General features: G+C 55.1%; 1 protein-coding gene across 1 annotated transcript in view; it reads right to left on the bottom strand.

Moving 5' to 3' along the window:
* Window positions 1-15,802, bottom strand: part of Blk (BLK proto-oncogene, Src family tyrosine kinase) — a 53,733-nt gene that overhangs the window by 1,480 nt on the left and 36,451 nt on the right. Inside the window, exons 2-11 of the mRNA XM_004630759.2 lie at window positions 12,547-12,729; window positions 11,273-11,324; window positions 10,132-10,225; window positions 9,379-9,477; window positions 8,408-8,511; window positions 4,237-4,383; window positions 3,670-3,822; window positions 2,873-3,052; window positions 2,030-2,106; window positions 2-143 (exon numbers count right to left, since the gene is read on the bottom strand). Coding sequence (XP_004630816.1) covers window positions 2-143; window positions 2,030-2,106; window positions 2,873-3,052; window positions 3,670-3,822; window positions 4,237-4,383; window positions 8,408-8,511; window positions 9,379-9,477; window positions 10,132-10,225; window positions 11,273-11,324; window positions 12,547-12,651 — 1,153 coding nt within the window. The 5' untranslated portion in view covers window positions 12,652-12,729. The remainder of the gene's footprint in view (window position 1; window positions 144-2,029; window positions 2,107-2,872; window positions 3,053-3,669; window positions 3,823-4,236; window positions 4,384-8,407; window positions 8,512-9,378; window positions 9,478-10,131; window positions 10,226-11,272; window positions 11,325-12,546; window positions 12,730-15,802) is intronic.

Below are 15,802 nucleotides of genomic sequence, written 5' to 3'. Positions count from 1 at the left end.
GCCGTGTATTCGCTGTCTACGATGCGGGCCAGGCCGAAGTCTGCGATCTTGCAGCACAAGGCCTCAGAAACCAGGATGTTGGCCGCCCGCAGGTCTCGGTGAATAGAATTCATGCGCTCAATGTATGCCATCCCTTCAGCGACCTGTGGGGACAGACACACAGTGAGGGAGAGCACAGCGTGGAATTCCGGGGAGTCTGGGGGTTGCTCTGTGGGACAGCATGGAGGTGCCGGTTCCAGGTGGAGGGGAAGGTGGCTTCAGCAGGGTCAACCGAGAAGCGGGAGAGCAGGAGCTGCTTTTGTCAGAGGAACGGGGCCACCTGTCCCCTTCCTCCTGTCCCACACCCTCTCCATGACCCACTACAGAGGACAGGATGGCAGGGGAGGAGCCGCAGCGAGACAGCAAGGCTGTCTCTGCAGAGTGAGGGAGGGAAGATGGGAAGGACCCTCTGCCTGGAGCGGAACCCTGGCTTGCTTGCCAGCCTCTCCAGGGCACCATGGGCCTGACCCTGAATGCCAGGGCTACTGTCCAGGCCAGAGTTGAGCCTGGAGGTGTTTGGGAGGTGACAAGTGGCCGAGGCTCTCACCCAATCACCCTGCACCTGCCTGTGACCCTCACTTAGAATCCAAGTGAGCACTGGAGCGCACAAAGGTGAGCCTCTGTTCCCACCCCTAGCATGGCCAGGAGCCACTCTGGCGCCTTTCAGTCCGGGACACTGACTGCGGCTGTTCTTCCACAGATTGCAAAGACACTGAGGGACAGAGAGGCACCTCCTCCTCTGCCACCCAGGGGAGCCTCAGCAGCAGGACATATGATTCCATGCAGTGCTGATCAGGCCCCTGCGGGGGGCTCAGGACCCTTGGGCAGAGGACAAGCCTGGCTGCTGTGGGGCACAGGCGCCACTCAGCAAGCAACCTGGGGACTCTGTGCTTCGTCCTATAGAGTAGGAAGAGGAGAGCTGGGAGCACTGTGTGCAGGCAATGGGGTGTGTGTGTGTGTGTGTGTGTGTGTGTGTGCGCGCGCGCGCAGTGTGCCGGGAAGGGGCCCAGAAGCTGTTGGCCCGAGAGGTTCTGATTTCCCACAGGCTTCACCCCCAGGGCTCAAGCACCCGGCGCTTCTTTGTCCCCAGTGACCCAAGCTTTCCCAGGGTTGCAGGGGCACTGGAAGCAGGTGAGAGAGGGGAAGGAAGAAAGGGAAGGACCGGTGACAGGGTAATCACTGTCCTGGGGTCCCGAGTTTGCCGCTGCTGAATTTGTCTCTGCCAGGCTCAGCAGACAAAAGCTCCATGAGCTCACTTCCTGAGCTGATACTGGGGAGATAGTGCCCGGCGGGGTGGGAGGTGATGGCGGGTACCTGTGTTGCTGTGTGTGTGCATGTGTGCATGTGTGCGTATGTACGTACGTGTGTGTGTGTGTGTAATGCTGACCACAGACAATAGCCTTCTTGCTGAGAACTCCACATGTAATAGATACCCACACAGGAACCCAAGTGTGCTTTTCTGTGGGTGAGCCCTCAGCTACATCCCCCAGAGAAAAGACCCCTGGCCTACTGCTATCCCCTCACAGGGCCTACAGAGCACTTTGGGGGACCCCAGGGGCTAGTCCAGGGTGGCCCAGAGATCTAGAGCCTGATGGCAGAAGTGGGCATTCTCTGGAGCTCAGAGAAGAGATGCCCCAGCGCCCATGTTCAGCTTGTGCTACCTGAGGCCAGGCCTGTCCTGGGGCTGCACTGAGGCTAGGGCTCCCGGGACTTGGGGGTCCTCGGGTCCTGGATGTTCCCATTCATCCAGGACCAGAGCTATGTGTTCAGAGCCCCCTCTCCCAGGAGGCACTGGTGGTGCCAGTGAGGGAGACAAGAACACACTTGCCTTTTTTTCTCAACAGCTAGACTCAGGCCACCCTCTCTTGGGCCCTCTGACCTGCTCACAGCCCAAGGCTGAACAGCACAACCTCTCAGGACGTGGTCAGGCTGCAGGCTCGGAGGAGGACCGTACTCCCCCCCCCCCGCCCCCAAGACTCAGGGCACCAACCTGGGCTGACATGTCTATCAGCCTTGGGAGGGACAGTCTGCTGCCTTCATCTGTCTTCAGGAAATCCAGCAGGCACCCTAGGACAGAGGGCCTGGTGTGCTTCAGGAAAGCGGCTGCACTCTGCACCCTCTCACTGGTGACCGGGCAGGTGCCACCTGCAGCCCTCAGCCCTTCTGCTTCCGCCCTCACTGTCCCACCCCCGGGGCGGCCTCCAGCAGCCCACTAGTTATGTCCCAGCAGGATGTAGGGATCCATCTGAGGCTCTGTCAGGGCACTGGAGTGGGCCCCAGCCTGGATGCTCTCACGCATCTGCCCTGCTCCCTTCAACTGTGCTGCCAGAGAGGCTCTGTCCTAGCAGGAAACTGCGGCAGGAGCAAAAGGGTGTCTCCTAGGGACCAAGGAGTGGGGTGCCGTGCAGACACGCAGTGGCCCCTGTGCCCAGCAGCCTGTGGCCCCAGCCCCCAGCTAACAATTTTCATAATTATTGTGGCTACATGAAGGCCCAACAGGGAGCAGTGTGTGACCAGGGACACTGGAGGGTGGGAAACAGGGCAAAGGCTGAGGCCCAGTGCAAGCCCACTGCCCCTGAGGACACACTGTGGGCCTCTCTGGCCGTTGAGCTGGGGGAGTCACACGGCTGTAAAAGACCTATGCAGGGCAGAACCAGAACCAGAACCAGAACCATTGCTGGACGCCCAGCCTTGGCATGCCTCGTCCCTCTTGCAGTATCCCAGGCAACGCCTGCCTGAAGTGCAGGCCCTTATGCCGCAGAGCTGAGAAGCAGCTATGTGACAATCATTCTACCCTGCGGGCTCAAACCCCAGCCCAGACTGCGGGCACCACCTCGGGCCATGTACTCGGTGACAATGTAGATGGGCTCCTTGGTGACGACGGCATAGAGACGGACCAGCCGCTCATGCTGCAGGGTCTTCATCAGGTTGGCCTCGCCCAGGAAGGCTTCGGGGGACATGGTTCCCTCCTTCAAGGTCTTGATGGCCACCTTTACGTTATTTTTGTAATAACCTGCGCAGGGAGGAGAGAGAAGGGAGGAGCTGTCAGATGCTTGGAGGTGATCCGACAGGAGCTTCTGGTCCCAGGCCCTTGGATGGGATGGGATGGAGGTGGCAGCTGTAGCTGTGTCTCCTGCAGGTGACAGACAAGGGGTGCACCTTGGGGCAGGGCAGGCCTGTCCCAGTCTCCTTGGAATCCTAGCCCCAAAGACCAAGGCAGGTTTATGGGGGGGTCCCTCTAAAGATAATGGGGACTCAGATTTACCCATCCTTGGGGGCAGGACTCAGCGGGGACCCTGCAGCAGCTCCTGCCAGAGGCACCACCGGTGTCTTCAGGGTCCACCCTGAAGTTGCACCCCAGAGACATGGATCAAGCAAGGCTGAACTCAAGCTGCATTTTAGGCTCCAGAGCTGAGAGGCTGTCAACCCACAGGAGTCAGGCAGAGGCAGTGGAGAAGGCCCAGAGCCAGGCTTTGGGGCCGGCGAGCTGGGCTCTATCCTTCCCACCACAGTGAGGTCACAGGGACTGTCAGTCAGCGCTCTGTGCTGCTTTCCCTTGTCAGGCTTCTGTGGTCTCCGTGCAGCCAGGACTCGGGCCAGATCCATGGCACCTGGGCTGCTGCCACTCACCCATCCAGACCTCGCCGAACTGCCCGGACCCGAGCTTCCGCACCAGCTTGAGAGACTGCCGGGGGATTTCCCACTCATCCTGTGCCCAGGGATTCTGTGGAGCCAGCGTCGCACAGGGCAGCGTCAGCCTTTGGCACAAGCCGTCCCCTTTCTCTGCATCAGGAAGAAGAGAGGGGCTGGAGGGCACCAGGGCAGCCAGTTCTCCTGGAGCCACGCCCCCAGCCACGCCCCCCACACCTTGGCCTAGGTCACACATGCACACCTGCAGCTCTTCCTGTTCATTTGATTTGCTTTTGAGACACAGTCTTGCTATGTTGTCCAGGCAGGTCTTAAACCCCCCATGAGCGAGTGCTGGGATTGCAGGTGTGCACCACTACCACCCCTGCTATCTGTTCATTTACATAGAACAGGGCTTGTTGTCCCTGACCTGCTCCCTCTAAGACTACAAGTCCTTGCTTAGTGTACATGTACACATGCGCACGCGCGCGCACACACACACACACGCATACACCCTCCCTTGAGTCACATAATTTGTGGTTAAGCTCCACCCCATGACACCCCTCTTACTAGTATAGTGCTCCACGAGGGCCTGGAGGGAGGGGAAGGTTGTCCTCGGAGAGATGTAGTAGCCCCCTTCATCCAGGGAGCGGATCTTATAGTGCTTGACTATGTCCCCCTGAGCAGTGACATCCTTCACAGATAGGGAAAAGGACCCTAGGGCAGTAACAGGCACGCAGGAGACATCAGGCACCAATAGGAAGAATAAGGTCTCTGGAATAAAGGTCCCCAAATTCCGCGCTCCCCTTTTACCACTGCTGGCATTAGTTCCCTTCGACTGCATCTCATGCCCAGGCTATGGGAGCCCCCCGCCCCATTGCTTCCACCTGAGAGCTTCACCCCAAGTCCCCCAAGTACAGCCAGGGGAACAGAGCAGGTGGGATGGTCTCCCAGCAGTCATGTGGGGCTCCATGGGCCTGGTTACTTATGACCCTGTGCCATGGAAAATTAAGAAACGCCAGGTAGGTCACTGGTGGCCTCGGGGCTTTATTTGCTGGCTGTAAAGGCTGGCACGTGGTGAATCAGTGTCAGCGCTGGGGCCCGAGTGGAGCAAGGCATTTCCCCGGGGTCTATGCAGATTTAACCGCTTGTCATACACACATCCATGTGTTTTGTCTTAGATGTTCATGATTTTCCTGAACGCAATTGTAACAGATGACACGGGCTCAGAACAACTTAGGTGGATGACTTTCCAGCTGAGAGACTCCTTTTTGTGGCCTTGGTGCTTTTACAAAATGTCTCTGGTAGCACGGACACTCCCTCTCCTCAACTCTTCTATGGGAGGTGAGCATCTCAAGTCAGTTGCCCGCGAATGCGCCTACAGGATCGGTACCACCCTCTTCCGCCAGGGGGCAGGCTCGGACACAGCTTTCTCAGCCATGGATGCTTGATTTTCCCCACCCTGTCGGAAGCCCAGAACCTCCCTCCCTCCCTCCCTCCCTCCCTCCCCTGTTTTCTGTTGCAATGTGCACCTCTCTACCCATGTGCACGAGAAAGCCACGGAACAGTGCGCCTCGCCTCTCCAGGGGGCTCCCGGTCCCTGCCTCACGCTCAGGGTTTGCCATCCGGCCCCAGCTTGGTACCGCCGTGTCGGGTCCGCAGGCTCTAAGGCCCTCGCTCCCCTGGGCTCCTGCACGCTGCCATCGCCACAGCAGGCATAAGGGCTTTGCTCCCCGAGCGCAGCTGCAGTGTGTGAGGTGCGTTGCAGTGAGTCCAGGAGCCCCGCTGCCCGGCCCAGGGAGGAGGAACAGCTGCGGCTCGGGCTGGGGGCTTCCCTTGCCAGGCTCCACTGAGGCCCATCACTGCGCTTCCTAATGAGGCCCCTTGTCCAGTGCCAGGGCTGCCCCGAGGGCGTGGGCCCTGGCTCACCTAGGTTCAGATTCCCTAACATGGGAGGACCTGTCTGTCTTTGAACTGGGAAACAGTTGGTGCCGGCATGGACACCAATAAATGGAAGCGCAGGGAATTCTGGGGCAGCTTCTTTGCCCGCCTGGTGTCAGGAGGCTGGCGCTTTGTGATGCAGGTTGAGGGCTTCCTTTTGGAACCCCAGAGAATGCTGTATGAGCATGTGCCTGTGTGTTGTGTGGGCAGCAGGTGACAATACTTGTACATTCTGCACCCTGATCTATCCCCCTGGGTCCTGGCTTGGACCCCTTCCTGGGCTGGGCAAGGAAGGAGAAATCTGTGGCCTGTTAGAGGACCTCAGCATCAAGCACTGGTTCAGACGTCACTTCCCGGGGAAAGGGCCTTGATAACTGACTCCAGAGAGAGGCAGGAGTTGGGGACACAAAGGAAAGCGTTCTAGCCCAGGGAAAACTGCTAAAGCCTGGGTTGGATACAGGCTTCCGTTTTCTATTCTCTCCACTTCGAAGTGTGTCTGCAATGTCCCAGACTCACAGAATATTTATGTCCTGGCCAGTGACTCTCCGGCTGTTCCTCGGGCAGAGGTGTTCTGCCAAGAAATGCAGTGGAAATGTCCTAACTGTACATGGAGTGCGAGCGGGTGTGCGCCCAGGGGTTGTACGAATGTCATGCAGCTGCTGGGGCCTTTAGGAGATTCTGCACAGGGCATCCGAGCTTCCCGGCACCCCCAGCCCAGCCTGGCCCTGGTCCCCAGGGCATCCCAGTGTGGAGAGACTGTGCCCCGAGCTCCTGCCGCCCTGGCGGCTGTTGTGGGTCACACAGAGCCTTGTCCACTGCCCTGCCACGGGGAGCCCAACTTACATTCTTCTCACTCAGGCTCCTTCTCCTCCTCCAATGTCACTACTAAAGCAGGGCCCCTTCTAATGGACGAAGACTTTAGACAGTGCCTGGGAAGGGCCCTGATCAGCCAGGTTCACACAGTCTGTGATTGGCCTCAGACACGTCACTTCCTGCCTCAGGCTCAGTTTCCTCACCTGTCAGATGGGCGCTGGCTTGGTATGTCACAGTGGCAAGGCTATACCAGGGCACACACAGAGCAGGGCTCAGAGCCTCGTTCTGGACACCACTGTCTCCCACATTGCAGTGGCTGGGTAGGCAGTGGGACACTCATGCTGGATTCCATACAGCAATGTCCTACACTGTCGCTGTTCCCAGCTCATGGATGTACCTCCCTAAATTCACTTGCCTCCATCCTAAGCCCTGGTCCCTGACTATGTTTGGAGACAGAGTTGTCATGCAGGTGATTAGGCCAAGCAGGGAGCCCTTCGGAGGACCCAGCCCTGCCAGCACCTGGCCCCGGAGGACATAAATCCTGCTGTTGATGGCACCTGGCTCTGGTGGTACCTGTGACAGCACCCTGGCTGGATAATGCAGAATCTCGCGGTGAAAGAAGGCAGAAGGATATAGGCGGTGGCTGGGGCTGTTCAGGAGAGGGAGAAAGAAGCACCTCACAGAGCGGGTTGGTCAAAGAGGGAGCAGGAGGAGGAGGACGAAGACGAGCAGTGTCCGCCGTGCTGCCTCTGTCCTGGCTACCTAGGGATTCAGGCCCCACTACTGCCTGATCTACAAGGAGAGACTGAAAAGTACAGCAAATATTTAAACTGTAAACATCTTATTCGCCGTAAAAGACACACTACCAAGACCAATTGGACAGATAAGTCCCAAGTGAGGGAGAGCGTGTGACGTATTTTGAGGGGGAATGGATGGCAGTATTTTATGGTCATCAGCTTTTAACTTTGACCTGGGTCCTACTTGTTGATCACTTTGAGCTGACCACCTTTTCAGGGCAATTTCTATCAAAGGAAGGCACTGCGGTGTATGTGCTCACCCGGCTTACTCACTGGCTCTTCGCTGCACTGTGACTTCTAGGTCTCCCCAAAGTCAAAATGACCATGCAAAGTAAGCGTAGTGAATCGGGGCAGGACACAGCGGCAGCCGCGACAGAGCGATTAATGATACTCAGAAAAGAAGACTGCCAGAGCTGCTTCAGAGAGTGGCAAGAATGATGGGTTGAACATGTTCAAAGTGGGGCTGAGGAGATAGCTCAGTGGAATAAGTGCTTGCCTAGCAAGCTCAAGGTCCTGAGTTCGATCCCTGGTACCACCAAAAAAAAAAAAAAAAAAAAGTTCAAAGTGCAGGGAAGATTTTGAGGGGGATTCATGGTGATGTGCTTTTCACTGTGCTAGAATTTAAGAAATTCTGGATGTTCACCCTAGCTTTCTACCATGTAATTTATGCATGCTTTATGCATGTCTTCTATTTTACAACAAAAAGGACATGCAGAAGTTGTGTCACTTAGCTAAGTGACAGAAAGAGAGGAACGCAGCAAACCTTGCTGAGTTGGAGTCCCTGAGTCTTGGGAGCTGCGTAGGGTCTCCCCAGCTCTCCACATTGGCACCCCTTCTCACATTGAGGCCCAGGCCACTTCCCAAACTTGTGTCACCTGCTAGCCCCTGGCTGAGGCATCCTGTAAAGTTTCTTTCTTCCAAATCCTCTGCTTCAAAGCCCCCGCTGGGCACCCACCAGCCTCCTCATATCTGCTGTGCAGCCAGCTGCTGGGAGGCCCCCACCTCTGCCACTGGAGCAATGCATTTGGCCTGAGTGACCAGAGAGCCACTAACGTGAACAGCCTCAAAACCCAACCAGGACCCCACAGTGGAGGCAGCCAGGGCAGAAGCTGCCAGCCAGTCCATCCCAGGCCAGTCTCCATCAGGCTCCTGGTGACCTGTGGGCAGGGGCCGCCGGCCAGGCTGCTCACCTTTGCTGGTCTCGCTCTCCCTGATGAGGAAGGAGCCGGCCTTGTTCATGGGGGCCAGTAGCTGCCGTTCAGCCTCCTTCCGGCTGATGGACCTGAAGAACCACCTAGAACACAGTGTGGGTGTTGGGGCTCTGGTGGCAGCCGGGCTGGCTGCAGCAGTCCTTGGCTGCTCCCTCTGTCCCCAGTCAGCCCCGCACCACTGCTCCTCGCCTCCTGCTCCACTCACAGCTCTACTGTCCACATCCCATCCCACTTTCCATTGGCCCCTGAGCTTGTATTTTCCTGAAAGAGAGCATCATTGGGGTGACCTTGGGTGTCTCTATTCTGCCAAAATGGACCCAGCATGACACCAACACCACAACCTGCCTTCCACTGTGTGCCTGAGACTGGGGTACCAGAGCTCCCCACTCCACACCCCTGCAGCATGGGTCCTGCAACTTGGTGGTATCTGGGTCCAGGAGGGACGGAGGAGCCATGTGTTATCCCTGGGAACGCTTTCCCCAGCCCCGGAACGGCGCTGCTATGGGCTGCATGTTCTTTGTCGTGGCTTGAATGAATGGGGTCCCCTGGCCTGGGTGAGTGAACCTCCCTGGTAGGTGTGGAGGTGGCCATTGCATGCTGGGAAGCTGGGCCTGAGCAATCCCTGGTCCTGGCAACACCCTGCACCCTCCCTGTGGCCCTGGATCCTGTCCCCGGAGGCTGTGAGGAGTGGTGGAGGCCACTGGCCCTGGCGACCACTCCATCAGGGCAGCCAGCAAAGGGACGTTCTTGTTGCTCTGGGAAGAGCAGTGCCCTTGGCAGCACGCCACGGGGCAGACATCACCTGGAATCAAGGTAGCCCCTTCCCGGCACTTCAATCCCACCCCTCTCAGGCGCTCCCCAGAGTCTTAGAGCCTCCACTGCCCAGCAGCCTGCAGGGCAGAGGCAAGGGCCACCCCTCAGCTGCAGAGGGTTTCTGTTTGTCCACCTACTTTTCCACTTCCAGGGTCTCCACTGGGGCCACGAAGTTGCTGGGCACGTAGCCCTCTCTCCCGGTGATAAGCGACTTGGCCAGCCACCAGTCCCCAGTTCTGTGGGGAGAGGGAGACAGGCATAGGACAGCGGGGCCCAGCCCCCCTCCAGGCTGCTCCAGATCCAAGGAGATGCCTACCAGAGATGCCGGCCGGCCAGGGGGATGGAGCCACGGGGAGAAGGGGGAGAATTTGTCCAGATACCCACCTCCGCCCCAGTCAAGTGGGAATTCAGAGTGAGCTGGGACTGGCCTGGGCAAACAGACCCAGGACAGTTGTGACGAAAGGAGGAGCCCATGAAAGCCCAGAGCCTTTGCATGCTGGAACTCAGGAGGCCATTGTGGAGCCTCGGGGACAAAATCGGGCCCTTGGGCTCTGTGAGGAGAGCTACAGTTCTCAGAGATAAAGGGCTGCAGGGTCTGAGGGGAATGCAAAAACAAGACCAAGCCTCAAGCACCATGGCCCGGGAAGTGCCTGCCTTCAGGGGAATGCACTCCTGGGAGGTCATGCCTGGAGCTCAGAGGAGGTGATGCTGGTAGGGGTTTGCAAAGAGCAAAGAGAATGTCACCAAAGAATATGGCCACTCCAGGGAGACTTTGGAGGGGACAATCACAACTGGGTCAACTTTAAGAAAAGGCCAGGTGACCAACTGAGGTCACTGAGGTGCAGTGAGACCCATGGGACCCAGTTGGGGAAGACGCCCAAGACACTCACCCCTTCAAGACCTGCAGCTTCTCCCCCTGCCGCATCTGCAGGTCCCGGTCGTTCATGGCAGCGTAGTCATACAGGGCCACCACATAATGCTCCTCTGGAAGGGAGCGGGAGAGATGGATGTTGTTGTGGGCTGGGGGTGTGATAGGGCCTGCAGTGATGGGTACAGGAGCCACCTTCAAGCCACAAAGAGGGTTGGAGACAGGCGAACCATGGGCAGGTCCTTGTTTACCACTCCTAAAGAGGAAATTCTCCAGACCAAGGGTGGTCTCTAGGGCTGTGTTCAGGGCTGCCCATTAGCTCAGTTGTTTAGTGACTGCTTAAACACAGCAGTCAGGCTCAGGTTGCGTGATTCGATCCCCAGATGCTCAAGCCTTACTAAACCTGCCCTGAAGGCATCCAGAGTCAGCCTTCCCCCCCCCTCGCCCCCTCAAAAAAAATCCTTCTAGGGCTGCATTCCTTATGAACCACTCAGGGACACCCTTTGGGCTGAGGAAGACAGGACCTGCCCTGTGGCGTTAGCCATGGCTGTTACCAAGTCTGGCCACTGCCACACCTTCCCCAGCCTTGGCACAGAGGACAGAGCAGGCTGTGTGCTCTGTGGGCTTCTTGGTGTGATGTGGACATGGTGCCAGGCATGCTCTCGAGCCAGCTCTGAGCCAGGGCCCACCCTGGGAGCCCACTGAGGTCTGATCCCCTGGCACAGGGCAACTGTGACCATGCGTTGTCACACCCACCACCCCACCCGCCACAGTGGAAGTGGAGTCTGGGGACTGGGAAGGTGGCTAGGAGAGGAGATACAATGGCACCATCCAATGGCACCACAACAGAGGAGCACATGTCCTTGAGTTGTGTGGTAAGAGTTCGAAAGCTGGGGTTGGGTGCTACCCCGCTTCTGCGACTCTTTTCTCTCTCATGCTTTGGTTTCTAGATAGTAGCGTCTTGGCTTTCATCCCGCAGGTGCTGACACACTAAGGACTCACACTCGGCTCCTGGACAGACCCAGGGGGCACTCGAAGCCGGGGACAGAGCCAGCCAAGCCAGCTTCCCCCAGCTCTATGCTCTGAGTCTAAAGGGCCCACCCGGACTGCCCCTGTTCTAACCCCATAAAGCAGGGCCCTGAGGGGAGGAGTTCCCTTCATACCTTGGTCTGGGTGTTCGTCAGGAGGTGGAGGGGTGAGGTGGTTAAAGACGACCTTGGGCAGAAAGACACGTGCTGTGAGTTAGTTCCACAGGCTGGAGCTTGGGCAGGGCTGACTACAGGAGCTCCTAAAACTCAGCAAATGTATCCATAGATGTACCTGAGGTGGATACACTTCTGCATATGTGTACAGGAAATAGTAAGCATGTGCCTACTAGCCATCAGTGTAATCTCAATAAAATAGAACATTTTAAAACATGGCATAACCCTTAGGGCCCACAGCGAGACAAACTGCAGTGGAGCCAGGCCACGGAACGAATGAGGTGAAGCCACAGCCACGTGGGTGAACTTCACAGACATAATGACAGACTCAACTCTAGTCTCAGAGGAATACCTGCTGTGGAATCGGTTTATGTGACGCTCTCGATGCGCATAATGAAGCTGCATAGCCTGAGTGTGTGTGCAGTGCTCTAAAAAAAGCCATGAATGAATGCATCCTAAGCAGACCTGAGCTATGGGGGGCTGCGGCGGGTGGCAGACCAATGCAAGCAAGAGTGTCCAAGCAGCAGTCGCTTTCCCTCTCTGAGGACAGGAGGTGGCTGAGCATTGTGTGTGTTTATCTTATTGTCTTTCAATCTGACATGTGCTTATTCCCTTCTTAATTTCTGTACTCGTTGCACCCAGTTTTGAGGTAGATTTTTGCAAGTGACGTGCATGATAAGGTTGCCTCCAAATCACAAACCCAAGACATAAAGGACACATAGAAAAAGAGGTTGGCCAGGCGCTCTGAAGAGCCGGCTCCAGGTATCTGTGGAGGTGGGATTTTGAGGCAGTGGCATTTTTCCACAATTAGTAAATACATATTATGTGACTTTATCAAGTCAAAAATTCCCAGCTACTCCTTGGAAGCCTATAACTTTGAGGAAATCCCTCCACCTGTCTAAGTCTGCCTGCTGGGCCATCCATCCATTCACCAATTGTCTTTCTTCTGTGCCAGGCCCTATGCTAATCTTGGGCTCTGCTAAGACAGGACATGGAAACTGTGATCTCTGCCCCAGCAGCTCCCCATTAGAGTGTGGCACTGCCCCATGGTGGTGGGCAGAGCCGGGGTCCGGGCACAAGTCTCACTGCCCAAACCAAGAGGCTGCAGGGCAGGGGGCACAGGTATCTCAAAGGAGCATCTTTGGAAAGTATCCTTGCCTAGGAACTGGGCCAGGGAACCCCGTGTGCATCCACCTATTTCCCACCCGTCAGCCCCCAAAAGGCTGCCCACTCACCAGGGGCGGCAGCGGTGGGGGCGCCTGACTCCGGGACCCAGGCTTCGTGGGGCTCCAGGCCTTGCCCTTCTCAGCGACGTGCTTCTTGCTGTTAAGCAGCCCCATCCTGCAGGACAGCAAGCAGCAGCTGCCGGCGTGAGGCCTCAGGTCCTCAGACACTCTGCAGGGAGGAGCCCCTGGCCCCTGCCAATGAGGAAGAGCGTGGTTAGCAGGGGAAGGTGGCGAGCTAAGCCAGGCACCCAAAGTTTTAGGAAGAAATGACTGTGTTTAGAACACAGAAACCATTGGGCCTGACACAAGGGCCAGAGACTTATGGCTGGATCCTTGCCCTGTGGGGTCAGGAATCTAGGCAGGGCTGTCTCGCTGGGCTCCAGTGAGGTGCCTGGGTCATAGGCTCATTTGCCATTAGCTGAGGTGGGCACATGGGGAAGTCACATCTCCCTGGGCTACAGGCTCTTTTGAAGATGTCCAGGCCTTGTTAGAACAGTCAGAGGTTCTAGCAGGTTCTTCAGCTGAGCCGCCTTACACATAGGACAGACTGATGGAAGGGGCAGACACCCAAGGGCACCCACTGCTTCTCTTCAAAGCTGAGACTCTTTCGAGTGAGAAGAGCCTGTCGAGTTTGTTCTCAGGCAGGGAATCTGCATGGAGGATGTGGAAAGACCTCAGAGGCCACACCACCAGCGTCAGCACCCTCCCAGGGCTGATGCCCAACCTACTGCTCAGGGAGGCTAACGTTCAATACTAAGTGGCCTGTCCACAGCCACCTTGCATCCAGGCCAACCTGAGACCATCACACCCTGCACTCATATCTGGCCTGAGACAGATGTTTTCATTTGCCCTTTGGGTATAAATACCACATTTCACCAACTGTAAGATACATCTCTTTCTACATTTCAATATCTCTAAAACCAGGCAGTGCCTTACAACCAATGACACTTCATAATGCAGTTGCTACAGCGTTTTGTTGCTTTTAGTGACACATGAAATAAATGCCAGCTTTCTCCCAGTATTGCCTTGGATTTAATAAAGCTCAGTGACACATTTCTTCCAAGGAACCTAAAGCACATTGCTCACGTGACCTCTCCTCGCTCACCTTGACAGAAGGCTACAGTAATTGTGAATAGAGGACAGATTTCCCAGTGACCGATCCCCAGTATGTTTATTTTGAGCACACACAGAGCACACTTTCCATTTTAAAGAACAACACAATACTTTTTATATTTACTATTTCTTTACATTATTTCAGACCAGCACTACCTCCAGTCAACTGTGGTGTAGTTACAAATTACAAGCATCACTTCGGCTTTCAGGACTTTTTCATTTTAGAAGTTCGGACATGGAGCTTCAGGTCTGTAGGAGGAATGGCTACTGAATATTAACAGGGGCTTACTTGTTGCCTGTTAATGCGATCGTTTCTCTTCTCTAGTCTGTGGATGCAGTGAATTGTGTTGGCGAATGTTGTTAATGTCATTTGTAGGTATCACGGCTTAAAAGGCTGGTTGCGCCAGATTAGTCTTTTTGACCCAGCGATGGATCCTGCTTCCTAATTCCTAGTTAGAGCAAGAATCTCTGTTCTCAGGAGGGGTTTGTACAGGAGGCACAAATGGGATTAGTTTTACGGGATTCTAGGGAGCTCGCTGCCTTACGTCTGTGACTGCGAGTAGCTGAATAACATTAGAATTATGTCGTCTTGTGGGCTGGGTAGAACCCAGGCATCATCTGTCTGGGGCCCGGGTAGGACTCACACAGTAGGTCTTTAGACACATTCCCGGTTTCTCTTCTAACAATCGGCCTATTCCTATTTCTCCTCCTTATGTGCTGTGCTGAAGATTTGTAGAGAACGTCCATTCCTTCCACGTGTGCCCATTTGTGGCCATTAAGTTCTATATAGCTATTTTAAAATTTATTTATTTTTTACATTTTATTAGTGTGTGTGTGTGTGTGTGTGTGTGTGTGTGTGGCCAGCTCAGCCCACCAAGGGGCGGGCTGGCTGGCATGTGGTGCTGGGGGATTGAACCGCTGTCCCTGTGCTTTGCTAAGCTTGTTCCAAGTAGGTGCTTTAGACCACTGAGCCATCTCTCCAGCCCCAGAGTTAAACCCTTTTTATTTATTTTTTGATGGAACCGGGGATTGAACTCAGGTCCTTGTGCTTGCCAGGGAAGCGCTTATTCCACTGAGCCATCTCCCTGGCCCCTCTATATAGCTATTTTAATCTGGTCTCTTTCTTAAAACCTCTTTCCTGTTCCCATATGACTTGAATGTACTTTAGAGTATAATTTAAAATTTTAATTTGACATAATTATCTGAAGCTTTACCTGACCAAATGAAGTCTGAGCCCCAGCTTTAAAATTCTGAAAAGAAGACTACAATTACAACAGCGTGAAACCAGAATGAGACTAGGCGTATAACCAGTACAGAGAATACTAAGCGCACAACAGACTCTGCTGAGATGAAACTGCACATATGAAAACGTGCTATTTGAATTCAGTTGCAAATTGATGACTTATTTTAATAAATGATGTTGGACAAGTGAGCCCCTGATTCATGCCACATTTAAAACTAGGGCTGGAAATATGGCTTAGGAGTAGCAAGTGGGACCGAGGAGAACCTAGGTTAGACCCCCAGCTTGAAAAAACCCACGTGTACTTAAAATACAGCGGTGCCTCGGTTCACAAACTTAATTCATTCCAGGATTCCAGGGAAGATGACCAAATTCATGTTTGTCACCCAGTGTGGAGTTGGCAAATGCAAGCAAAATTTTGCTGAACGCTTCTGTTTGCAAACTGAGTTATTCACAAACAGAAGCATTCACGAACTGAGATATTACTGTATATTTCAAAAATATTTTTTGAAAAAAATTTTCCATCTCTGACAAAACTAAACAAAAAAAAGGAGATACAAATGAAGGACCATTTTTTATCTGTATATACAAAATAGTTAGGATAGATATACAGCTACTTTCTCTTAATTCAATGAGAAGGAAGAGGAGACGACCCAGGCTGCAGGATCCTGCACAGACCCAGAGCGCAGGCCCGGGGAGTGAGTGAGACCACCCAGGCCGCGGGATCCTGAATAGACCCAGAGTGCAGGCCCAGCGAGTGAGTGACATGACCCAGGGCCTTCCGGATCCTGAACACACCCAGAACGCAGGCCCGGCTAATGAGTGAGAGGACCGGGCACGGAATCCTGAACAAACCCAGAGCGCAGGCCCGGCAAGTGAGTGAGACAACCCAGGGCCCACTAGATCCTCATT

The sequence above is a fragment of the Octodon degus genome, unplaced genomic scaffold (assembly GCF_000260255.1).
Source record: "Octodon degus isolate 3935 unplaced genomic scaffold, OctDeg1.0 scaffold00036, whole genome shotgun sequence".
Classification (NCBI taxonomy): Eukaryota; Metazoa; Chordata; class Mammalia; order Rodentia; family Octodontidae; genus Octodon; species Octodon degus.
The sequence above is the reverse complement of the archived record's forward strand: the minus strand, read 5'-3'. Positions and strand labels throughout refer to the sequence as shown.